Source organism: Pogona vitticeps, chromosome 5, assembly GCF_051106095.1.
Source record: "Pogona vitticeps strain Pit_001003342236 chromosome 5, PviZW2.1, whole genome shotgun sequence".
Lineage (NCBI taxonomy): Eukaryota > Metazoa > Chordata > Lepidosauria > Squamata > Agamidae > Pogona > Pogona vitticeps.
The window spans coordinates 6,175,821-6,203,356 of record NC_135787.1 but is presented as its reverse complement, the minus strand read 5'-3'; the positions used below and the strand labels follow the sequence as shown (position 1 = coordinate 6,203,356).

Here is a 27,536-nt window from a genome sequence, read left to right as displayed (position 1 = left end):
ACTTAGCCTGCGGTATACGTAGATGTTTGTATTTTTAGGGGGGATTTTTAGTGGGTGGGGAGTGTTTGGGGATTTCTTAATGTATGTGTATGTGGGTCTGGTCTCTGGGTGTCTGTGTGAATTTCGTTGTATGTGTATACTATGTATAGACTTACAATGACAATAAATTTATTTGATTTGAAAATAAGCCCTAAAGCGTTTTTTGGAGCAAAAAATTAATATAAGACCCTGTCTTATTTTTAGGGAAACATAGTAATTTTGATAGTCTACAAGGGTTACTCAATCAAATCAATGGAGTACAATATGAAAGTGTTCTAAAAATGCTTTTTAAGAAACCATGCTCATGCTAATCAGTACAGAGGAAGATGACCAAGAAATGCTGTTAAAGATCCAAATTAAAATGTAGAGCATGTTGGCCTTAACACTTGGTTGAACTAAAAGTTAGAATGCAGTTTCCCAATAAAATCGTAACCGAGATGGCCAGAGAGGCCTCTTTAAGAGTAAAAAAAAAATCTGTAATACAAACTTAAAACTGGCTTTTGAGAATGTGCATTACATGGTGTTCTGTATTCTCGAATCTACTGCATAGCATTAAATTCTGGACTTTGATCAGACAGCTCCAAAGGCATGTACCTGATTGCACCAGGAAGTGCTGAATTAATGAAGAAAGAGTGAAAGAACTGGGCATGCTTAGCCTTGAAAAAAAAGAAGACTGGGGGAAGATATGATATCACTCTTCGAATACTTGGAAGGCTGTCATGCAGAGGAAGGGCAGGATATGTTTTCAAGCATTCCAGAGTGCAGAACCTTGAAGACTGACTTGAACACAACACGTAATGGCTTACCGGAGTTGCATTCAAAGTCAGAATAGATATCACGATTACCCAATCTCTGGTAGGAGAGGAACAAGAAGAATGTATCAAGTCCTCCGAAGCAGTGGAATTAAATGGTAAATATTATCAGGTGGTTAGACTAGACTTTCAAACTTGGATTCAAGGTGTTAAAAATTTATACAGCTTCTGCATCGGTTAATCATCTGGCAACCAAATTCTGAACCAGCCAACACATCTGTTCTTTGGAGGCAGCTCGGCGAACCTCCTTATAATGACCCAAACTGAACAAAGCAGAGCACGGGGAACAGCAGGCAATCCAACATTTCTTCACAGAACTGCAGAAACTGTGCTAATTTAGGCAAAGCGAGTAAAAGCGACTTTTACGTATGCCACCTGCGATTCTAGGAGCGCTGTCAAAAAGCCAACCTGATTTTTAAGGGAGAGAATGAACTTACAAACACCCAGAATTAAAAACAAAAACAAACAAAAGCCCCCAGGTTTCTCATCGTCCAATATATTGAGTGATGGCCAGACGTTTGGGGTTGTTTTGTGCCCCCCCCCGGGCCATTATACAAACAACTATTTTAAGAAGCAAAAGAAGAAGAAAAAACACCTCTGGGCAAGAGAAATGAGGCAAGAGATTATTTCTATCTTCAAGCTGCCTGCCAGCATACTGGCAACCTGAGCTGCCAATGGGATTTATTTAGAACGGAAATATTCATTCACCGTCCTGACAACAGCAAGGAGAGAAGTTGTAATTCCATTTTCTTAATGAGTGTTGTCCTATCCTATTGTGTTACGATTTCTTAGGGGCTTCCTTGAAATGACTATAAATCTAATTTAAGAGCTGTTCAAAGACAGAATCAGTAAATAAACACCCAGAAGCATTAGACAAAAATAAATAACTGAAGTGTAGAATAGCAATTTCTCCATTTCAAGAGTGTTGCACAATTTAAAATTATGGATGTATATGAAATATAGGTAAAATTTAAAAGCAAATTAAAATGTCAAAATAATTCGACTGTTTTTGACCAATAGCGGGTTACTTCAAAATGTTACCTTGTCCATTTTCTATGTCTCCTTTTCTACACGTGGTGGGGTAGAACTGCATGCACCGATGTGCTACACTGATTGAATTTCTTCACAGTTACAGAAAAGTTGTCCTGTGTCCAAGTAGCCCCATTTTAATCGATTAATATTTGAGCTTCCTACTTCATTTTAAGAGCTATCAGGTGACTTCCAAATGGTCCAGCCAGAATCCTGTCCTCGTGGGAGACACTTCAGAATTCATCCATTTAGCAAAATGTGCTGCTTTTGCTCTCCATAAATTTAGCCTAGTCTCTTCTGGTTTCATATTTACAGCCTGAGATGTGTGCAGAAAATGTTTTCTTGATTTTATTCATTCAATAATCCCCGTCATTTGAGGGTTAGTGTTCATGATGTGGAGGGGGCTGGTGTTGTATTACCTTATTTCATTAACTGATAGATACCACCTCTCCACATACTTACAGAGAGACAATGTCAGGCAAATAATATACTTTTTCAATGGGGGGGGTGGTAGATTTCAGGCAGCCAGTAATAATCTTGCATGATTCATCGAGAGCTACAGCCACTTATCTGGCATATGCTGATTTGCACCATACAGCACTAGCATATTCTGCCATGGAGTAATACAGTACAGGGATAAATCTGTTGTTCTTATTGTTTGTGAGGTGCATTCTAGTCTTACCCAACCAGTTTCCTAAGTATGTTATTTCTGGTGCCAACTTTCTGTTGGATGTTTAAATATTTTTTTTTTTTTGGTAGATCAGGATTTGATCCAAAGTGACACCCAAATACTCTGAGGAAGGGCAATGTTCTAAAAATTTCCAGAAGTATTGCACTGTAATGAACAACTGTAAGTGGTTTTCTTGTCTTTGGGGGCATCTTGTATTTGGCTTTGTGCTATACAACTTTTTGCTGCTTGCCATTTTCCAGAATGGAAGAGAATATATTTAATGTCTTATCGCTGTCATTCGTATAACTACCATCCTCATTTTGCTTTCTAACAGTCCTCAGGTTTATGAATATCTGTATATGTCTGATATTGCAAAAAAAATGATCTTAATAAAGTACCCAAAGTTTATCAACAGTTTAAAATGTTTAATAATACAGAAGTAACATCTGCCCTTCTTTCATCCTCTCATTTTGCAAACACACCTTATTTTCTTCTTTTATGGCAAATATTCTCTGTTCCTGTATTTTGGATTGGTTCACGTTATTGTAGTTATGTGTCCATCTGTCTTGTACAGATGACAAAGAGTTTCTAGAAAGCACTAAGTCCTTGTGAAAAGTATTTTCAAATAGGAACTATAACTCCAAGAAGACTCGATCCTTTCAAGGTTACAGGTCATTACGAAAGCTTCTGCAGCTATGTCAGAACGGCTGACTCCATAAGAAAAAAAAAATACGTATCTTTGGTACGAAGAAAGTCTCAGCAGCATTGATCAGGAAAACAAAAAACAAAAAACACTTTCTTTTAAAATGTGCTGTGCTGTTGCTCTTGCAACCTCTTTTAAAAAAAAAAACACAAGAAATAGAATGAAAACTATTATTGTTACAGGACAACAATGTGGAAGGCACGTTGCTGAACAGCATATAAAAGGCAATAGTTTTCTTTCAGCAGTGCACATACCCCCTAAATAAGCAGAATAAGTCCTGTAGAAGAAGTGATATCCCTGGTATAATTATAAAAATATAGCAGCCAGCACACTGTCATGATACATTACTATACTGGTGAGCAACCATCACTGTGCTATGTGCCATCAAGTCAGAATCGATTTATAGTAATCCTAATAGGGCTATAAGGGACGTGATGGCGCCATGGGTTAAACTGCAGAAGCCTCTGTACTGCAGGGTCAGAAGACTAGCTGTCATAAGATCGAATCCACGTGACGGAGTGAGCTCCCGTCGCTTGTCCCAGCTCCTGCCAACCTAGCCATTCGAGAGCATGTAAAAATGCGAGTTGATAAATAGGTACCACCATGGTGGGAAGGTCACAGCATTCCATGTCCAGTTGCGCTGGCCACGTGACCATGGAAACTGTCTAGGGACAAACGCTGGCTCTACAGCTTGGAGACGGGGATGAGCACCGCCCCCTAGAGCCGGACATGACTGGACTAAATGTCAAGGGGAACCTTTACCTTTAATAGGGCTATAAAGCTAAGTAATACATTTAAGGAGTGGTTTTATTAGTTCCACATACCCCTAGTAAATTTCCATGGGTGAGCCAGGATTTGTATCTAAGTCTCATGAGTCCTATGCCATCACTCTATCCATGATACCACATTGGGTATAAACAAAATAATAAATACATGAAATGTTTCATGAACTTCCACATCATTCTTGTGCATCATTTTTAATGTTCAAATGATCCGTGTAAGATGAGGATCATCACTGAATTACCTTTTCTATTTTAACATATGATTATCTGCCACACTGAAAACTCGATAAATACATATATTAATTTAGAGCAGTCTTCTATCCGGCTTGAAACCTGGTTCACTCTTTTTCAAAACCGTTGTGTTAACTGAAGCTTGAAAAATGTGCAATACAACTTAAATTAAATAATTAAAGTTATTGCCACATCAGCCTTTTCTGTCTTACATTCTTCAGCTATCAGTGAAAAAGTTGCACTACGAATACTGATGGTAATGACATACAGTTGGATAACAATCGAACTATTGGAAAACTTACCTGTGTAACTAGTGGTTCCAGTAACCTCTCCACCGTTAGTGTTCTGATTTCCAAACTTTTGGGGTCCCATTTTAAAATGATAGGTGAAGTAGCAGAAGTCATGCTCCCTAAAATGAAAATAATCATGTAAGTATGATTCCAAGCTATATCCGTAGCTATATGTTCGTTCTCATTTTTAACTATTCTAAGAATGGTTTACACATAACCCATACATCTTCTTTAGTATTATTATTTTCACAAATTAGAACCACTGGATATACCAAAAGAGGCTTTGACCAACACTCTTTATTTTCAATGGTTTCAACATGAAAACAAAAAGCAGGTCAGTTGATGAAAATGAAGACAGTTTATAAAGAAAACCCTATTCAAACAGCTGCAATGATAGCTATCATTTGCAGCATAAGAATTAAATATAAAGCAGAAAAAGGGTGGGGGTTGCTTTCATTTTTCACCTAAGTTGTCATAACTTGCACAAAACATCTATGTATAAAGAGTTTTCCCCACATTTATGAAGAAAAATGATATACTGATCAAGTACAAAAAGATGACCAACTGATCAAAAGATTGCCAATTACCAATTGGATATTGTTTATCTAACAGCTTGGTCTTTTTATGCAATCTGCACAAAATTTTTCTTGCAAAAGTGAAATTGCTCATGAAGTGGAATAAAATATCTCATCGTTTTGGAAAAGAAGTGAAATGTTTACAAGAACATCACTCTGGATCTATCTGTTTTGACACCAGATGGTTCAGACTTTGCTGCTGAAACTCAGAGTTCTTCTGATCCGCATTGCTCCATACGCTGTGCCTCACCAACTCCCCTAGTACAGAGGTGGAAAGCTCTGTAGCAGCAAAGTTCAGGGGTTAAGAGTCCATGCCCAGGATTCACTATGTGCTACACTCCCCCCACATCAGCACAAAGTATGAGAAATCAAAAATGAACGTTGCCAGAAGCCCACTTATAATTTCAGTTTTATGTCAAGGAAATGGAGATCCCAGCAATCTATTTTCTTACAAATCACCAATCCAGGAGGCTTATAAAACACATACATGTTTTTTTTTCTTGCAAGTGGGGGGAGACATCCAGGACTCCCCATTTTCATACTGTTTTCCTTTAGAGATAGACTTCCAGTCTAATGCTAAGGTCTGTCTGTCTGTCTGTCTGTCTGTCTGTCTGTCTGTCTGTCTGTCTGTCTAATCTATCTATCTATCTATCTATCTATCTATCTATCTATCTATCTATCTATCTATCTATCTATCTATCTATCTATCTATCTATCTATCTATCTATCTATCTATCTATCTATCTATCTATCTATCTATCTTCCTTAAAAATAACCCAAGGTGGCTTTTATCATTAAAGGACAATCTTTAAAAGCTAAAAACAGTAGGTATAAAAAATATTCAAAAATAATTAAACAAGTATTACATTTAAAACAGTAATAAAATCAGTAAGGGTTGATATAAATGAAGGTATTGTTTGCCCCTAATTTCCTCAATTTTTAGAATTTAAATTGCATCATGGCCTACACGTCTGCAGAAAGTCTCAATATTTGGGGGTTTGTTGGAGATGTGTACATATACTGTACAAATCCACATGCACATGTGAACAAGGGCATTCAGTAACACTCCTGACTAGTATTAAACTCCAATATTGTGAAATGCCACATTGCTACTTCAGATAGAAAATTATAAATACTATGCAAGAGCTTTGGGCACCCTAAAGTATGGGTGAACCAATTCCCCAGTCAGAGTGCATCAGGGCCCTGGAGAAACCTAGTCAAGGCTGTTGCCAAGGCCACCCCACTAGTCATCAACAGCTGCTGCTGAACATCTCCCTGCTGTCAGAGCTGTCATCCACATTTGGCAGTAATGTACAAGTAGATCAGTTTCTGTGGTGCCACAAGGTTCCAATATGCCCGCCCACACCACAGAACCATGCCAGTTTTTAGCACAAAGTAAGACTTTCCTTTCTAGTAAGGAAGAAAAAGCTAAGAATGCTGCTTCTCCAACAGAATAGATGGCAGGTCTTGCAACATTTTTGCAGCACCACCGCCTCCAATATTTCACATGGCAGTCCTGGCAATGGTTGAATCTGCACCAGTGACTGCAGCAGTGCAGTTTGCATAATGGTGGCAAATGGCAGGGGAGGGAGCACAGAATCAAATTCAAAAACTATACAGCATGTAGTAGCCATGTTGCCCATCCATGCCACAAGAGTCTGTAGCCAAGCCCAAATGCAAGATGTTCAGAAACATCTATAAAGCAAATAATGAATCATACAATTAGTTGTAATCGGATATTCTGGAAGCACCTACAATTCACATCCAGTTTCAATCAGGAAAAAAAGAAAACTGAAAAGGAAAACTGGGAGGACGGGTGAGGGCACAAAGAAATGTAATTAGAACTGGGGAAGAGAACCAGAGGTTAGAAGCAGCAGCAACAACAGAAACAAAGCAAGGCATTTTCGGGGAAGTGAAAGGACACACAACAAGGAAGACATCAAGAAAACACCCTTTGGTTAGACGAACCTGTCATTATTCACTGACAGGCAGCACAGCCCCTGGGAGATCCTGCTAAAATAATACAAGGCAACAACAGGAGGTCTGAATTATCTTTTAGGCAGAGAAAGAAATGGAAATAGGTCAGGCAGATGGTTCACAGGGATTACTTCTCCCATCAAACCACACGTTTTGAACATCATCGTTTATTATGTACTTTCAGATTTTGTTGCATTTCAAATCATTCCTCAAGGTTTTATAGAAGAAAAAGGGCTTTGACCAGTTTCTTTGGTTTGCTGTATCCAGATGCAATGACTGCTGTACTCTATATAAATAAAACTTATGGGGAGGTCCATTCCTTTATTTATACTTCCCTATTTAGGCATATCTGTTTATGTGCATATACTAGGGACATGATGAGTATCGGAAAATGTTCTGATTCATGGTGCTTTTCGGAGTCTCATCATGCCAAGACTCTCCTCCAAGACTTCCTCCTGCACGAGCAATAATCCTCTGGGCTTTGGAGCTCCACAAAACCTCTGAGAAATCCAAAGGATGCTTTCTTGGTTGGAAAAACCCGGGCACAGAGCTCTCCCATCAACACAACGTAGATTATATGAAAGGACGATGGAAGATCCACTTATCCAGTCTTGCTAGGAATAGGGCTGTTCAAACTACACTCAGAAACGCTTATGAGACAATGCATCTATTACAATCATGATCTGCTCCATGCCTCAAGACCTTGGACAAGCCAAAAGAACAGGGACTTTGGAAATTGCTAGGATTCAGAATTGTAGAGACCCACCTTACAGAAGTGGTGCCACTTTTTTGAAGACTGAAAAGAGTAACATCACAAGACACTGTGCTTTGCAACCAACTATTTTGTTCTGAGTATATTGGTACTAAGAGTAGAACGTAGAGCCAAACACCAACTTTTGTTGCCCTACAGCAGTGGTTCCCAACCTTGGGTCCCCAGATGTTCTTGGACTGCAACTCCCATAAATCCTGGACAGCACAGCTAGTGGTGAAGGCTTCTGGGAGTTTTAGTCCAAGAACATCTGGAGACCCAAGGTTGGGAACCACTGCTCTACAGCACAAGGGTTTATCCAGTATTTTCTCTAAGCACAGTCACAGCCAATATGTCTGTTGGGAAATGGGAAATAAAGATCTCAAAACTACCATTTTTTGGTTGTTCAGCAACAACCAAACACTGCTCTCTAGCTGCCAAGACATTCTATAGAGCCAGATATTTTCTCTCTTTCAGCTAGAGTCTGTTTTTCCCCCCTCATCTGCCGCTTTCTCACTCACCTTTCATCCAGTATCCTCCCACCTACTCTTTCACCCTCTTTATGAGACACAACCTTACCCCCAAGGCCTCAAAAGCACCAGCCCCTTTCTTCAGCTTAACTGTTTTTTTTTTTCAGGTGGCTGGACTCCTAATTATAGACCAGTACAACTAACACAAGGGAGGCCAGTTTTTGTTGTTGTTGTTTTGGCAGGGGGGATCGGTAGCCACTAAGCTATCCTCAATCTGTGGGGAGAAGGTTGTCCCAAACTGGCCTGTACTGGGGAGGGGGAGGTAATGTTCTCCCACTACCATCACCAATGCAGGGTACACTCTGTCTTCTACCAACTTACATTTATTTATTTAAGCTGCCTAGAGCGGTCTGGTAGTCCAGATAGGCGGGGTATAAATCAAATAAATTAATAAATAATTGATTGGTTGGTTGGTTGGTTGGTTGGTTGGTTGGTTGGTTGGTTGGTTGGTGGGTGGGTGGGTGGGTTGGTTGGTTGGTTGATTGCATTTATATGCCGCCCATCTAGACATAGTCTACTCTGGGTGGCTCACAACATACAAAATAAAAACAATTTACAATATACACAGTTTTACATAAATTTAAAAAAGAGAACGATATAAAATATTACAATAAAAGAATTACAATTTTAACAATTAATTTGAAGGAAACAGTCCCAAGATGGCACGAATCAAAAGAAAAAGAAAAATGGAATCCAACGTATTTAATCCCACATATCTTTCCCTCTTTCCTCTGGTTCCCCCACTAATTGGGAAAGAGTGGAGATGGGCACCTGAATTTTAAAGCTGTTTACACAAAATTCAGAATATCTCCTCCACTAGTACTGCTCTTTGGGATATTTTTCTCATTGTCTGGAATTCTGAGATCTGGCAATCCAAAGCACCAGAAAGCAGGCAGTTCAAAAGGTCCCTGGCACACGCTATCTTTCATAACTGTCTGGTCATAATTAGCAGCTCTGCTGAAAGGTGACAGTTGCTATATACAGTGGTGCCCCGCATAGCGACAATAATCCATTCCGGAAAAATCGTCGCTATCCGGATTCGTCGCTATGCAAAAAGAAAAAGCCCATAGGAATGCATTAAACCCCGTTTAATGCATTCCTATGGGCTTAAAACTCACCGTTATGTGAAAATCCTCCATACGGCCACCATTTTCGCTGCCGGTATGCAAGGAATGGGCGCAAAAACACTGTGGGCAGCCTTTTTTTTCCAGCGGCCATTTTGGAACCACCAATCAGCTGTTTTTAAAACATTGCTATGTGAAAATCGGTAAGCGAAACAGCTTGCCGATCGTCGCAAAGTGATTTTTTGCCATTAAAAAGATCGCAATGCGATCACTTTTGCGATCGCAAAAAACAAATCGCTATGCGGATTCTTCGTTAAATGGGGCACTCGTGAAGACTAGAGTGGTCGAAATGACTAGATAGGCGGGGTATAAATACAATTAATAATAATAATAATAATAATAATAATAATAATAATAATGATAATGATAATGATAATGATAATGATAATGATAATGATAATAATATAACATATGGGGGAGAAATGTCACTGGGTAGAAAAAATGACGTATGATAAAGTACACATTTGCCTAGTACAAAGAACAAACCTCATAACATCAATTCTCAAACTGTTTATTCTTTATTTAGTAATTATCATAATTCTCTTCAACCGATTCAACTGCATCATAATCAAGAGGATAGCACTTTTGAATAAATGTGTAAAGCTTTCTTACTACTGCTGCCAGAATAGTGCTCCGATGGTTTTGAAGAAATTGCCTGTGAAGTTCTTTACACAATCAATTTGATATAGAAGGGGACTATTACATTTCTCCAAATGTGTTCTCCGTAATCCCCAAGAGTGAAGGGAGGGCATATAGCGAAAAGCAATATTGGTTCTGCAGTTGAAGCATAGCTAGCGGAATGGATTCCAATAACAGATTGAATTTCCTCTAGCAATTACTGTATCAGGACTCATTAACTTGCATTTGGCCACTGGATTTCTTTCAGAAAGGCATCTAATCTCCATTCAAATGTTAAAAGTGGTAATCCACATTCCTCTACTGGATTCTGCCTTAGGGCTAATATAACCGTCACTGTAAAGAACGTATGTCCACAGAAGCAACACTAAGATGAAGTAATTAGGTTTTTCCTTTTACAGGTGATGTCTGTCAAAGACAGAGGAAGAAAATCTTTGAAGAACTCTTAATTTTTACAGGAACATTTTTACTAATGTTCTTGACTCCTCAGACTTAAACGGTAGACTAGAGAACAAATCAGAATGGCTAATTGCCTTAAAGGAGTAATGGGTGAGTGCAGACAATAAAGGAAACAATGAAATATATCAGGCATTTGTGACTGCAGGACTTCTTCCACATCTTTGACAACAACTAAGCAGCAGAATAATTTCCAAAATTAGTTTGCAAATTATTTGGTATTTAAAAGCAAACAGAGATTGAACACAAAGAGCATTCCAAGGGGAGTGGGGAGCTGCGGTAAAATGGTATTTCTAAATATTAACCCTGGAAAATAATACATTAACTTCAGGTAACTTTAAAGTAGTTATCAGATTTGTGAGACAATGATCAGAATTCTCTTTAGACCAAAAGAATTAACTCTGCACATTAAATATTAAGTCAAGCAAGTCTTCCTCTAGCCTCAAAATTGTGCAGTAGCCATATGTATAACCTCTTTAGCAAATTAAGTGTTTCAAAAAGAGGCATGTCTTTCTGAAAGAGGTTAAGGGGTCTTAGTGGCCCAAAAGCTAAACGCAAGTCAACAGAGCGAAGAGACATTAAAAAATCGAATGCAGTACTATGCTATATCAACAGACACACTGTGCCCACATCAAGAGAAACATTATAACTTAGTGGTTTAGGCATTTGGCTGTGGAGCCAGAGGTGGGGAGTTCAATTCCTCCACAGCGCCTCCTTGACTACGACTGGATTCAATGATAATTTGTTGTTGTTGTTGTTGCTGTTGTTGCTGTAGTTGTTGTTGTTGTTCAAAAATACCAGGCATAGTCGAATTTATAAAAACATTGACTGGTATTATATACGAGATACCCTTCATGGTATTATATACGAGAATCCCTTCATGGATTGCTGCCCCCTTCATGGATTGCTGCCTTGTCGTGGCGAAGGGGCTTGAGTAACTCAGAAAAGCTATGGGCTATGCCGTGCAGGGACACCCAAGACAGACAGGACATAGTGGAGAGTTCCGACTAAACGCAATCCACCTGGAGTAGGGACTGGCAATGCCACTCCAGTATCTTTGCCAAGAATGCCCCATGATCAGAAACAAAAGGCTAAAAGATATGACGCTGGAAGATGGGACCCTCAGGTCGAAAGGCGTCCAACATGCTACTGAGGAAGAGTGGAGGACAAGTACAAGTAGCTCCAGAGCTAATGAAGTGGTTGGGCCAAAGACGAAAGGACGCTCAGCTGTGGACGTGCCTGGAAGTGAAAGGAAAATCCAATGCTGCAAAGAAAAATACTGCATAGGAACCTGGAATGTAAGATCTATGTACCTTGGTAAGCTGGAGGTGGTCAAACAGGAGATGGCAAGAATAAACATCGACATCCTGGGCATCAGTGAACTAAAATGGACAGGAATGGGCAAATTCAGCTCAGATGATTATCATATCTACTATTGTGGGCAAGAATCCCGTAGAAGGAATGGAGTAGCCTTCATAGTCAATAAAAGAGTGGGAAAAGCTGTAATGGGATACAATCTCAAAAATGATAGAATGATGTCAATACGAATCCAAGGCAGACCTTTCAACATCACAATAATCCAAGTTTATGCACCAACCACCACTGCTGAGGAGACTGAAACTGAACAGTTTTATGAAGATTTACAACACCTTCTAGAACTGACACCAAAGAAAGATGTTCTTTTCATTCTAGGGGACCGGAATGCTAAAGTAGGGAGCCAAGAGATAAAGGGTATTACAGGGAAGTTTGGCCTTGGAGTTCAGAACGAAGCAGGACAAAGGCTAATAGAGTTTTATCAAGAGAATAAGCTGGTCATCACAAACACTCTTTTCCAACAACACAAGAGGCAACTCTATACATGGAAATCACCAGATGGGCAATATCGAAATCAGATTGATTATATTCTCTGCAGCCAAAGATGGAGAAGCTCTATACAGTCAGCAAAAACAAGACCTGGAGCTGACTGCGGCTCTGATCATCAGCTTCTCATAGCAAAATTCAAGCTTAGACTGAAGAGAATAGGAAAAACCACTGGGTCACTCAGGTATAATCTAAACCAAATCCCTTATGAGTACACAGTGGAAGTAAAGAACAGATTTAAGGAACTAGATTTGGTGGACAGAGTGCCTGAAGAACTTTGGATAGAGGCTCGTAACATTGTCCAGGAGGCAGCAACAAAAACCATCCCAAAGAAAAGGAAATGCAAGAAAGCAAAATGGCTGTCCAACGAGGCCTTATAAATAGCAGAGAGGAGAAGGGAAGCAAAATGCAAGGGAGATAGGGAAAGTTACAGAAAATTGAATGCAGACGTCCAAAGAATAGCAAGGAGAGACAAGAGGGCCTTCTTAAATGAACAATGCAAAGAAATAAAGGAAAATAACAGAAAAGGAAAAACCAGAGATCTGTTCAGGAAAATTGGAGATATTAGAGGAACATTTCGCGCAAAGATGGACATGATAAAGGACAAAAATGGGAGGGACCTAACAGAAGCAGAAGACATCAAGAAGAGGTGGCAAGAATACACAGAATTATATCAGAAAGATGTGGATATCCCGGACAACCCAGACAATGTAGTTGCTGACCTTGAGCCAGACATCCTGGAGAGTGAAGTCAAGTGGGCCTTAGAAAGCCTGGCTAACAACAGGGCCAGTGGAGGTGATGGCATTCCAGTTGAACTATTTAAAATCTTGAAAGATGATGCTGTTAAGGTGCTACATTCAATATGCCAGGAAGTTTGGAAAACCCAACAGTGGCCAGAGGATTGGAAAAGATCAGTCTACATCCCAATCCCAAAGAAAGGCAGTGCCAAAGAATGCTCCAACTACTGCACAATTGCACTCATTTCACACGCTAGCAAGGTTATGCTCAAAATCCTACAAGGTAGGCTTCAGCAGTATGTGGACCGAGAACTCCCAGAAGTACAAGCTGGATTCCGAAGAGGCAGAGGCACTCGAGACCAAATTGCTAACTTGCGCTGGATTATGGAGAAAGCCAGAGAGTTCCAGAAAAACATCTACTTCTGCTTCATTGACTATGCAAAAGCCTTTGACTGTGTGGACCACAACAAACTATGGCAAGTTCTTAAAGAAATGGGAGTGCCTGACCACCTTATCTATCTACTGAGAAACCTATATGTGGGACAGGAAGCAACAGTTAGAACTGGATATGGAACAACTGATTGGTTCAAAATTGGGAAAGGAGTACGACAAGGCTGTATATTGTCTCCCAGCTTATTCAACTTATATGCAGAATACATCATGCGGAAGGCTGGACTGGAGGAATCCCAAGCCGGAATTAAGATTGCCGGAAGAAATATCAACAACCTCCGATATGCAGATGACACCACGCTGATGGCAGAAAGTGAGGAGGAATTAAAGAACCTTGTAATGAGGGTGAAAGAAGAGAGTGCAAAAAACGGTCTGAAACTCAACATCAAAAAAACTAAGATCATGGCCACTGGTCCCATCACCTCCTGGGAAATAGAAGGGGAAGATATGGAGGCAGTGACAGATTTTATTTTCCTGGGCTCCATGATCACTGCAGATGGAGACAGCAGCCACGAAATTAAAAGACGCCTGCTTCTTGGAAGGAAAGCGATGACAAATCTTGACAGCAACTTACAAAGCAGAGACATCACCTTGCCAACAAAAGTCCAAATAGTCAAAGCTATGGTTTTTCCTGTCGTGATGTATGGAAATGAGAGCTGGACCATAAAGAAAGCAGACCGCCGAGGAATTGATGCCTTTGAATTGTGGTGCTGGAGGAGACTCTTGAGAATCCCCTGGACTGCAAGGAGAACAAACCTATCAGTTCTAAAGGAAATCAACCCTGAGTGCTCACTGGAAGGACAGATCCTGAAGCTAAGGCTCCAGTACTTTGGCCATCTAATGAGAAGAAAAGACTCCCTGGAAAAGACCCTGATATTGGGAAAGTGTGATGGCAAGAGGAAAAGGGGAACCTGGTGCTAGGAACCTGGTGAGTCAATTGCTCTGTAAATTCTACTGACTCCATGAGCTTACTTGAATTACAATTTGTTACTGGGTTTCAACAAGCTGTAGGGCGACCAACATGATAAAACATCTGGAAAACAAATCCTACAAAGACCAGATGTGTGTGTGTGTTTAGTCGTTTAGTCGTGTCCGACTCTTCGTGACCCCATGGACCAGAGCACGCCAGGCCCTCCTGTCTTCTACTGCCTCCCGGAGTTGTGTCAGGTTCATGTTGGTTGCTTCGCAGACACTGTCCAGCCATCTCATCCTCGGTCGTCCCCTTCTCCTCTTGCCGTCACACCTTCCTAACATCAGGGTTTTTTCCAAGGACTCTTTTCTTCTCATGAGATGGCCAAAGTACTGGAGCCTCAGCTTCAGGATCTGTCCTTCCAGTGAGCACTCAGGGTTGATTTCCTTTAGAACTGATAGGTTTGTTCTCCTTGCAGTCCAGGGGATTCTCAAGAGCCTCCTCCAGCACCATAATTCAAAGGCATCAATTCTTCGGCGGTCAGCTTTCTTTATGGTCCAGCTCTCACTTCCATACATCACGACAGGAAAAACCATAGCTTTGACTATTTGGACTTTTGTTGGCAAGGTGATGTCTCTGCTTTTCAAGATGCTGTCAAGATTTGTCATCGCTTTCCTCCCAAGAAGAAGGCACCTTTTAATTTCAGGGCTGCTGTCTCCATCTGAAGTAATCATGGAGCCCAGGAAGATAAAATTTGACACTGCCTCCATATCTTCCCCTTCTATTTCCCAGGAGGTGATGGGACCAGTGGCCATGATCTTAGTTTTTTTGATGTTGAGTTTTAGACCGTTTTTTGCACTCTCCTCTTTCACTCTCATTACAAGGTTCTTTAATTCCTCCTCACTTTCTGCCATCAGAGTGGTATCATCTGCATATCGGAGGTTGTTGATATTTCTTCTGGCAATCTTAATTCCGGCTTGGGTTTCTTCCAGTCCAGCCTTCCGCATGATGTATTCTGCATATAAGTTAAATAAGCTGGGGGACAATATACAGCCTTGCCGTACTCCTTTCCCAATTTTGAACCACTCAGTTGTTCCATGACCAGTTCTAACTGTTGCTTCCTGTCCCACATCTGGTCCCACAAAGACCAGATAAGGAAGGTGAAAATATTTAGCCAGGAAGAGAGAAGGCTGAGAGCTGATACAACAACCATCTTGAAATAACTGAAAGACAGACACATGGAAGATGAAGCTTGTTTTCAGAAGCTCTAGAACCTTTTTGGGTCCAAATGCCCAAACTGGAGGAGCGACAGCAGATGGCGGGCTGTGGTGGCAGCAGTAGCAGAACCGGAAGTGGCAGCGGAAGGGAGAATCCCAGGCACTGAGGGGCCTCAAAACCCCTCTCCAGATCTGTCACTAGCGCCAGCTGCTACGGATCCTGGCCCACCGCTTGTTGGAGCGCCAGCACCATGGCTGCATCTGCCTCCTGAGGTTTGGTTGTGGGGGGGGCGAGTAGTGATCCGGCAACTTATGGCTCACGTCCTCTCAGAAAGGGCTCTGCGTGCCAGCTATAGCACACGTGCCATAGGTTCGCCATCGCTGGTCTAGAGCAAATGTTCTCAAGCTCTTTTTTTGACCACTGCATAAACACAATATAAAGGAAATACTGTACAGGCTGAATCAGAACTGTATAAGTCATATAATGAACCTTATATGTAAGGTTCATTACGTATAAGGTTGTAACGAACTGTAAAGAACTGTTTCCAGCCTGTGGACCCCTTCAAATGTGCCATGTTCCCTGTTCAGAATGGCAGTTCTAGAGGGTAGGTCCCAAAGGAACTGACTCAAATTCCAAGAAAAGAGATTTCAACTAAACAAAAGGAAGAATCTCTTGACAGTAAGAGCTGCATGAAAATAAAATGCACTGCTTTGCAAGGCAGTGGACATTGTTTCTTCAGAGGTTTTTAAAATAGAGTTTGGATGGCCATCTGTCAGGGATATTTTAACTGTGGAGCTCCTGCTTTGTCACAGGGCTGGTCTCAGTGTCTCTTGGGGTTCCCTGCAGCTCTACAACTCTATAGTATTATATCTTACTCATAAAACCCCAGACATTACACAATGGAGAATAGTAAGAGCGATGTAAATACTGATGTAAGCCTTTGCAGATTTAGCGACATGATGATGATGATGTGGCATCCAATCAATTCAGACTTATGGCAAACCTTTCCAGGTTATAAAGCACTCAGAAATGGTTTATCATTCCCTTCTCCCGAGGGCAGTCTGGAACTGTGCAACTTGCCCATGGCTATACAGGCTGGTTGCTCTCCCAGAATGAACATCTGGGAATTAAACTCTAGTTCTGCATTAAAGTACCCAAGTCATTGAGCTATCAAGCCAGTAAAATATCTCTAATCCACTCTGTATCAACCAATCTCGGACAGTAGTTTTTTTAAAAAAGTTAAAGAGCTAAAACAATTTGAATACTTTGAAACAATTTAAATACTTAAATACGGCAGCAAAATATCAGCACCTCCTTTCATATTACAGCTTATTATGGAAACTCTTGATCCAGAAATATCATTTTGGGAAGAAAGAAAAAAATGTTTCTTAAATACTAAATATCGGTTTGGAGAAAGAAAGAATATTGTTTTCATAGCCCAATGGACAAAAGCCCAATGCATGAAAACACGGTTGTATTTGAAGGTTTACAAACTGCATTGGAGAAAAGTTATAGGAATCATTAGATTAAAAAGAAGTGAAAATCTAATTTATGAAAAACTTATCCGATGACATAACCACCTCAACTTTCATTTGTGCTCTGCAATACTAATAAGAATTGCCAAATGTTCCTTTGGCATTACACATCGATTCTCAACATAATGCAGCATATCCTAACCTACAGCTTGCCTTCAAGCTGGATGTTAAATTCAAAAGAGTGAATCCAGTAGGCGTTTGAGCAGCATCAGGTAAAAAGAAAGTCTATTTCAGTTATATAAGCAGGTTCACTTATTAACTGTGACACAGCAAAATGTTAGAAGAGATTCCACAAGGCATAACAAGAAATCAAAGAGGCTAAAAGGTGATCTTTCATCCAAGAATCAACTTCCAGCAAACAATCTTATGCACCGTTTTCACTGCTCAGCATTAATTAAATTTTCAGAGGTTGTTATCCAGTATTGCTGCCTCCAGAATTCTGGTCAGTACTGGAAATAGTCATCCTTGTTTGTGACTTCAACCAGTTCCCCCAGAACCATCTTATTCTGTGATATATGACTTAAATTTCTGTGACAAGATATTTTGCTGTTTGTCCCTGCACAGTGACAAATTCTGAAGTTTGGGCCTTTCATTTTCTTGAGAGGAGAACCAATGGGTTTTACGGACCTGAGAGGAGGGGAAGCTAACAGCCCCTTGGTCCACCTCAAATCCTATGCATTCCATTCTCGCCTTGCTCAAAATATGCTGGAATCCTGATACAAAGACCCAAACAATAAAGGGAAGAAGGACTAACACTCTTCCATGCTGGTAGCAGTTCAGTTGCATAGAGACAACGATCTCCTACCTGAGGCTCCTATTCAGCATCCTAAACCGTAATGAGTAGCAAACAGTGCCACTGCTCTTCACAAGCCGCAGTTGAGGAATATAAGGAAGTGTGTTAAAATGTTGTTGTCTGAATGAAATTTCCAATAAATATGAGAGTGAGAAAGCAAGGTTTTCAACTGTTAATATTAAATCATTTATCCCCATGTAATTGTACTCCAGGTAAGAATAATACAGCCACAACTGTGGAAGGTGATCAGATTTTTTTAGAGGCCTTTGAAATAGGAAAACAAAAAATGTACCAGACAAAACTTTAGTGTGAGTTGGCAGACCTATTTCTGTCAATTCACTGCAAAGAATTCTGTGCAGATATTACTACTAAACCAAAATGAGTAATATTTCTTAACTGTAGATGATCTTCTCATTTAGACTGTAATCAATCACTTTGGTTCTTCAGAAGACAAAGTAATCTGGCATTTATTTGAATTTTGCAAAATTTATGCGTAAACGAGACTCATTAATTAACACCATCACATGGAAACGCATGTTCTTAATTCCACAGTAAAGTACAGTGGTGCCTTGCTTAACGACGATAATCAGTTCCAGGAAAATCGTCATTAAGCGAAAACATTGTAAAGCGAAAATAAAAACCCCATTGAAACACATTGAAACCCGTTCAATGTGTTCCAATGGGGTAAAAACTCACCGTCCAGCGAAAATCCTCCATATGGTGGCCATTTTCACTGCCTGTGTAGCAAGGAATCTGTCTCTAAACACAGTGGGGAGCCATTTTAATCACCCGACGGCCATTTTGAAACCGCCGATCAGCTGTTAAAAAAACATCGTTTTGCGAAGAATCGGTTCCCACAGCAGGGAACCGATCATTGCAAAGCGAAATTCCCCCATTTAGACCATCGCAATTGCGAACACAAAAAGACTGTCGTAAAGCGGATTCATCGTAATGTGGGGCAATCGTTAAGCGAGGCACCACTGTATTGTCTAGAAGGCTCCCAGTTTAAGATATTACAGTAGTGACATTACTTTGAACATTTTTAAACATAAAAGATCTGTTTAAGTTGGCATCCCTAACATTGATCATAACTGTAATGCTAATTTGTGCCCATATGTAATTATGGCCATGAAACATAGTACACTTTTAAGGAAGAAACGAGACAAGGCAGGAGAAAAAAATATTGTAAATGCTGCACTAGAAATTGATTACTAACTGTGGGATGAAAATGATGAAAGTTGAGAAACTGAGGATTAATATTAGAACAGAACATTTGGATGGCTTTGATATAACCACCAGGAGATAATCACCGTGTTTGCTCGGTTAAGCCAGATAGTGAAAACTGGCAGAAAAGAAAGTGAATGTTTACTGCTATTTTTCTGCCATTCCTATTTTGTAGAGCAAACAGAGGACTTAATTTCACAGTGTAATAATCATTAGTAAACATATCTACGGACCACTCTATAAGAATTTCTACAAGCCTATGGCCATAGCAGCTTTATTGGGGCTTGTGCCAAGAGAACACTTTAAGGATAAGAACCTTGGCCGTAACAAGACATTGGATCATGCCTGCTGGGTCACTGCCATAGCACCGACTAAAACCTTCTATGCTTAAAGAAAGGAAGGATGCTGGGTATGAGAACAAGCAGATACTTTGGCAAGACCGCAGACTCTGCTGGCAAAACATATGGGGAACTGGCTCACCAAAAGGTGACCTCAATAAAACAAAGCAGGAATTAAAATTTATTGCAAGTACTAATCTAATCTAATCTACAAAAGCACTTATTACATGTGCTGACCTACTCTACATATGCCTCTTGCACTTAAATAATGAGGTTTATACTCCACCCATGACTCAAATACTTTGCAAGGCTAGAACACAGGAACCCATATAGCCAGTGCACAAGAACAGACTGTCACATACCAAGATGATTTAACATAAAAAAAACAAACTGATTCAAATGCAAGCTCTGCATGACAATAAAAATACTAATGGTACAGACTACCTAAGCAAATATTTCTCCAGATACACTGATCAGCCACAGTATTAAAACCACTGACAGGTGAAGTGAATAGCATTGATTATATCGTTAACAATGGTGGCTATCGAGAGGTGAGATATATTAGGCAGCAAGTGAACCGTCAGTTCTTGAATTGCATATGTTGGAAGCAGGAAATATGGGCAAGCGAAAAGACCTGAGTGACTTTGACAAGGGCAAATAGTGAGAGTTACTGAGGATTTTTCACAGCCATGAATCTGAAAGCCCTTTGGGGACCATGTCCTGAGCATCAAGAAGATCACTGGGCTTGGAACTAGCTAAGCCAATGGCTAAGCATAAATGTGCATTCCAGATAAATGGCAACAAATCATGCAGGGCTTCTAAATACAAGCATAGATCATGTTTAGACTACAAATGTAAGAGTGGATGATACCTTTTATTAGGCCACTAAAAAAAAATCAAACAAATTGCAAGCTTTCGTCGAGACGATTCTGCTTCATCAGGGTAAGTACCACCACTACATGGATAGTGCAGAAAAAGCCCAATGAAGTGGAATCTTCTCCATGAAAGCTTGCAATTGATTTTTTTTTAGTGGTCCAATAAAAGGTATCACCCACTCGTACATCTGTGTAATCTTAACAACCACACAACCTTTTCCTAATTCTTTCTAAACTACAAACTGTTTTCTATTATCAAAGCCCACATCTACCTATTTATTTTATTTGGAATCCACAAATACCTCATACAGATCATCCCCCTCTCCATCATCATTTTTAAATATACAAACAGAACATTTTTGAGAGCATCCTGCCATTTCCTTCTGTGATGTTTGAAAGGCTACTTGATCTCCCATCTTTCCATAGAACTTTTACAGCTCTACTGTGTCTAATGCCATACCAGAGACACATACTCCCTTAAAGGTGGCATTTGACAGATGAGGATGAATTTTTTAAAAAAGCAAAACAAAGCATATGAATGTAAAGATGTAAAAGTCACATTTCCTCCTACAGTGGTGCCTCACAAGACTATGTTAATTCATTCTGCAAAAAACGTTGTCTTGTGAAAACATTGTCTTGCAAAACACGGTTCCCCATAGGAATACATTGAAATCTAATTAATGTGTTCCAAAGGGGGCAGAATCGTAGTCTTGCAGAACAAAAATGTCTTGAAAAACGCGTTTTCCCATAGAAATGCATTGAGATCTAATTCATGTGTTCCTATGGGCAAAAAAAAAAAATCAGAACAAAGTCAAATCTAAAAACTTTATAAATATCATAGAAAAACATTTGTCTTGCGAAAAAGTGTCCGTTAAAAAATTGTCTTGCGAGTCACGGACCCAATTGTCAAAAACATTGTCTTGTGAAAAAGTGTCTCTTTAAAAAATTGTCTTGCAAAGCATAGACCCAAACACTGTCTTGCGAAAATAGTCCATAGGAAAAACTGTCTTCTGAAGCAAAACAGCGATCGCAAAAACTAATTGTCTTGCAGATTAATCGTCCCGTGAGGCAATCATCTTGTGAGGCACCACTGTATATATCTTTGTAAATTACTTTCTTTTTTTACCCCAGCCTCCCTAAAATATTGAAGATGATCTTTACTCAAGCAAAAATGGCTTTTTGATAGTACTGTATTCTCAGTGCTGCAAATATCTAACAGGTGGAGAAGCTAATGCTAGAATTCTCCTCCTCCTGAGGTCAAACAAAGCTGGAGCTTGAATTGATTAAAATTAAACAAGCATTTCATGGCCAGAGATGAGCTGCTTTGTGGCAGATTTATTTAAAATACTGGAAATTTTTATAGCAAGTTTCATAACATCAAATATTGTATGCTTTCATGGAGAAAACGGCTTTAAAACGTAATTGAAAAAAAAATGTCCTTCCATTAAGTTATACATTGTTTTCTGAGAACCATTCTGCCATTTCTCACTCAGATAGTAGCTCTGTATGCTATAAAACTGTCAAGCAGTAAAGGCTGAGAAGGTACTTCAATGGCCCCTTTTTCTGTTTCACTGAGTCGTTTGAATAAAATCTGACTCTCCCAATTCTGAAGGGATGTACAAGCTCTAGAGGCAAAAAAAAAAAGCTTGTTTGTGTCTGATCAGGGAGGGAACAAGAGATGCAGACTTTGTATTTTTAATTATAAATCAAAGCCCAAGGAACTAGAAGCATAAGGCATTTGTGTTTCCTATTCACTAAATTGCATGTAGTTTATTTACATTCAATGAAAAATTTCTCTGGGCAAATTCTGCCTTTCTCCATGCTTCTTTTCTAAGTACAAGCTCAAGAAAATGCATTCCTCTTGCGAATACAATCTTTCTTCCTTATTTGTGTAAATAAGATTAGCTATAGCTCGAGTATCGGATCAAATGCAACTTTCTAGCTTCTTTCACCTCAACTCCCCCATATCAGAGCATAGTACAACTTAGAAAGTATTCCCCGTTCCCAAGTCATTCACAAACATGAGGAAAACCCGAAGTCCTCTGTTTCAGCACCACATTTAAACACACCTGCTATCAAACATCTGATATTTCCATCAACATCACTCCAGAATATTCCAGGGCTTTGAATTTTCATTCAAAAATTAGATCAACAAGACGGTGTTATCTGTTTCTGGAAAACAGTCTATGAAATCCAGTAGCAGAACTTATGCAGAGAACGGCTGATAATGTTTTCAGCTGTCACAGATTTTTATGAATTAAAATTTTCAAATCTCCCCTCTCTTTCCTCAACAGGAAATTGTCATGGGCCACGCGATGGGGGAGGTATTTAATTTCCAAAAATTGCCAGCACCAGAAAATCTTAGCAGTCATGATTTCAGAAACCAGGCTATTCCCACAGTCCACAGCCCCAAGTTCTTGCTGATGAAAAGGCAACCTTGGTGTCAGAAATTTTTAATTTATGAAAAACTGGGACAGCTGAGGAGGTCATGGACCTTACACAGCCTAAGTGCTAGTGCTGGATTTCTTGAATGGTAAACGTATTATGATTTACACTGAGACTAAAGTAGGCACATATTCATTTTGGGGGCAACATTTTCACCTTAAATCCCCTCACTATCACAAACCCCTAAATATCTCTATGATGTGGCAGTTCGAACAAAGATGAACCTACTTGTTAAAAAAGAGTCCCACATACAGACACACACATTTTAAAAAATTTTCAATTCTGTTACAAAGCTGTTCCTTCACTCATCAGCTTTACAGTGAAAATGGCCAGGAAGAACATTATTCTGCCATATACAGTTCGGCAAATCACCACCGGCTTCCTATCCCCATCCAATCTAATGAGGACAAAGAAACGTGCATATATTCCATTTTTCAGTCTTGTGTGCAGTTGTACTGTACAAATCTGGCACATACCCCTCCCTTCATCTATGCCTACAGTTTGGTGCAAGTAGCAGAAAAAACTCTGCAACGATCATTACCATAGCAACAGTGAAGCCAAGTATCACTCTAGCACTGATATATTTTAGCAGCATATGTTCCTTAATCCATTATTTTGGCATGTAAAGTAGCTATCCAATCTCTTTCCTAAAGGTTCTTTAAAAGTATGTATAATTTGGGGGTGGGAGTGGGGGGACAAATAGTGAACGTCTCTTTCCTAAAGGCCTAACAGACTGCTGGTGACCAGGACAGAAGTACAGAGCTTGGAAATAATTTTTAATAAATGTAGCTCACTAATCTTTTGCTTAACAAGGGCATAAGGGCAGCAATTTAACTGTCTGGCCCAATTTAATGCTTTGGTGTAATCATCACTCTACGCCTTACTCAAAAGATCCCAATGGGGCAGCTTCCCCTTAAATATTAAGGGTTATTTGACATGCTGTCCTCTGATATCTAAAAAGTGTGAGGATGGAGGTTGGAAAAAAATAATCATAAGAAAAATTAGTGTGGTGGCTAACTAGACATCTGCCTTCCTACAGAATGGCTAAAATCCCATTTCACTCAACATAGGGTTGAGTGATGCCTTCAGAAGTTCACAGGGAGTTCTATCTGGCTGTGCAACTAGTTGCACAATTGCATGTGCCCGACTGCTTGCTGGTTATGACTTCCAGCTCAATGGAAATTTTGCAACTGCTTGCATAACTTCAAATTATGCAGCTGTAATTAAGCCACAGGATTTTGGCCATTAAAATGTTGCCCATTGAGGAATTCTTTCAAATTACAGAGATATGTATGAGTCTGAAAGAATATGAGACAATGCATATGCTGTTCCAGCCTGTAGCTTTCCTTAGCTGGTGGAAAGGGAAACCTTTAAAATTACAGTATAGTGATGCAGGTTTGCTGAGTCATCAACCTCCCTGCAACCTTTACTTCTAGTGGCCAAAATCTTGTTCAGCTGTCTGTGCAACAGGAATGACATCTCAGTGAAGACTTCAATTTCAGGGGAAGCATGCCCCAGATTCAATTAAATAAGACTGAATGAACCCCAAAGTTGGGGGGGAGGAAGTCTTCAATGATACATTTCTTGTGTAGGCAGAAGTTGCCCAACAGGATTTTAGCTAGCAAAGCTATTTTCCAGACAAAAATTTTCCAGGTTTGCAAACCCAGTCAAGTCAGTTTTTTATAATCTGGAGATGGAAATAACTTAGAAAAAATGGTATAAGGGTGTGCAAACTATAGATCCATGCTAGAGAATTGTTAACTATTAATATTTCTATTTTTTGCCATCTTGATAATGCATTGCTTGGAATTAATCATTATAATTGTATTCTTTATGATTTTATATATGCATACTGATGTGTTTTATCTATGTAAGCCACCCCGAGTAGACATTGTCTAGAGGGGCAGGGTAAAAATCTAATAACTAAATAATAAATAAATATTGCCATCAGGTGATTTCTTCACTGCACCTTCATTCATTTTAGTTCATATTAGTTCAAATTATTACTTAAAGGGGGAAATCATGTTTATTTTCATGGTGTATTGTTACCTAAGAAAATAAAACATGTAGCTTTATATTTATATTTATAATAATATAATAATAACCTTTGAACTGCAGAGTTGGAAGGGAGCCTATGGATCATTGAGTCTAGCACCTGTCAAGGAGGCACAGTGGGGAATTGAACTCCCAACCTCTGGCTCCACAGTCAGAGGCCTAAACGACTGAGCTACCCAGCAGTTTTGTCATATGCCATTAAAAGGGAAAAAGCAGAGATAAAGAGAGACAGAAGGTTAAATATTGTGGCACTTTAAAGAATAACAAATTTAGTTCAGTGTGAACCTTCATTGGTCAAAATCTACTTCTTTGGACACATCTCTAAGAGGTCCTATAATTAGTCACTTAATTTGCTCAGCAAATTAAAAGATGTGATTTCCTTTATTCAGCAAACCCACTCCCATTCTCTCCCTGCTGCCTTCAAAATTTCTCTTCCTACTGCCTTCAACTTTTTACACCATTACTGTCTTTTCTAGTGAGTCTTCTTGTGATGTCCCAAAAGTACAATAGTCTCCATTTTGTTAATTCTGCTTGTAGAAAGAGTTTAGGCTTAATTTAACCACTTGTTGTCCTTCTGGCAATCAATTGCATCAATAGAGGTCTACTCTAATCCAACATTTGAATGAATCAGTTTTTCTCCTTTCAACTTTCTTCAGCACATGTAACAATCAGAAATACCATGCTGTGGATTATCTTGGCCCTGATCTCCAGTAACGCATAATTACTCTTAAAGATCTTTTCTAGCACCTTAACGGTTCCCCTTCAATGTGTCTCAGTCATCTGATTTCTTGGCTTCCATCTCCATGTGGACTGATGAACTGTTTCGATTTCTTCATTGACATTAAAGTTATGTAGTTCTTCTATATCCAATTTTTTTTTTTTGTTTTTTTTGTTTGGTTGCAATCCTGCTTTAACACTTCCAACAGCAGTCATTTCAAGTCATGGTTATTTCCTGTCACTACTAATATGACAAAGAAGATCAGTTATGAAACATAACTGAACAAGTTGTAATATGAGGTCCCATAGTTTAGGACAGACTATCTTTCCCAGTTTGACAGCTAGCAGACATTATGGTTTCTGTCATCCCCAGCCATCAATACTATTGTGGAATTTTTTATTCCAATTTTTTTTTGGGGGGGGGGGGAATGCAGACTGGGAAAGCAAATTGTGTAGAATCAAATAATAAATGTAGTACTGGGAGCTCAAGACTAACAATTAAGATGTTATTCTTTGCAAATACTTCAACTGATGACTTAATTAACACATTAATTAATGCCAACACAACAAATTAACTATTTGATTTCCCTACTGTAGCAGCAGTGAATTATTGTTCCAGTTTCTAATATTAAATATTAATGAATTGATTTGCAAACCTACCGTTAGAAGCTCTCACAATGCATTATCTTAAAACTAGGTTGGGAACTAGACTGGAAATACATTTAAGATTTACAGTGATTGGTAAAGATGTGGGAACAACCCAAAATATGCTTGCAGCAGAATGCAAATGCAAGAAAGAAAACACAGCGATTACAGAATACTGAGGATGCCGTGTCACTTGCGCTTCAGAATTCTACTTCTTGCATCCTGGCTGACATCACTTCAACTGTTCCTCTAGAATGCATGTAGGGACTGCAATACTTGTCAGTAGGAATTAGAACTGAGCATTATTCTTTTGCATTCCAAATACACTAAATGCATGCATTCTGATTTGGAATGGTTTCTGTCGGATGTTGTTGTCTGTTTTTCATTCACGTAGTAGAATTAAGGCAGCACTGCTTCATTCCAGTAATACTGTCTAGACTGTAACAATATTCTTTGAAACAAACACATAGTTGATAAGCTTTCAGCCTCAAGCGCTATGGAAAATGTGCTGACCACAATAAATGTAGGGAGGTTAGCATAATGAGGGTCCAGTTGGCAGAATCTGCAGGACAACGGCAGATTTCACAACAGTGGGGCTAATTTTGCAATCAAAGCCAAATTAATATTGGCAGACAAACTGATCAGCAAAACACATATTGCAAGCAGATGGGAAAAACAGAGGAGGGTCCTCCGCCATACAAACTAAAGTAAGAATAACACCTCAGATATATTCACCAATATCTAGGCCAGAAAAAGTCATTTCAGTGCTCAAAATGACATTTGGTTGGCCACAATGGGAAACAGGATGGAAGGCTAGATATGCCTTTGATGTATTACAGCACAGTTCTTCTTAGGTACAGTAGACAAGAAACAGTAAAAAGGTTCCAGGGGTGGGGGAGGGGAGAAACAAACATTTTTCTGAATCACATACACACAAAAAGAAAAATCAGCGGCATTAAAAGATAATTTCAGAAAATATCATGAATGTGAAAAACTAAGCAAAACTTTACCCAACACATGGGGAAAGATCTAAAGAGGGAGGAGGAGAACCGGCATCACAATGCACAAGATTTCTATTAAAAGTGTTTTTTACCTTCACCTAATTTCCAAGAACTATAACTTCATTTTTAGA

The 27,536-nt window shown here is 39.5% G+C and overlaps 1 protein-coding gene across 5 annotated transcripts in view; it reads right to left on the bottom strand.

Moving 5' to 3' along the window:
- CTNNA2 (catenin alpha 2) overlaps positions 1-27,536 on the bottom strand; it is a 578,592-nt gene that overhangs the window by 508,591 nt on the left and 42,465 nt on the right. For all 5 annotated transcript variants that reach the window (XM_078394460.1, XM_073002097.2, XM_073002098.2 and 2 more), the window contains exon 2: positions 4,569-4,675. In XM_078394460.1, the coding sequence (XP_078250586.1) occupies positions 4,569-4,670 (102 nt within the window). In that variant the 5' untranslated portion in view covers positions 4,671-4,675. The remainder of the gene's footprint in view (positions 1-4,568; positions 4,676-27,536) is intronic.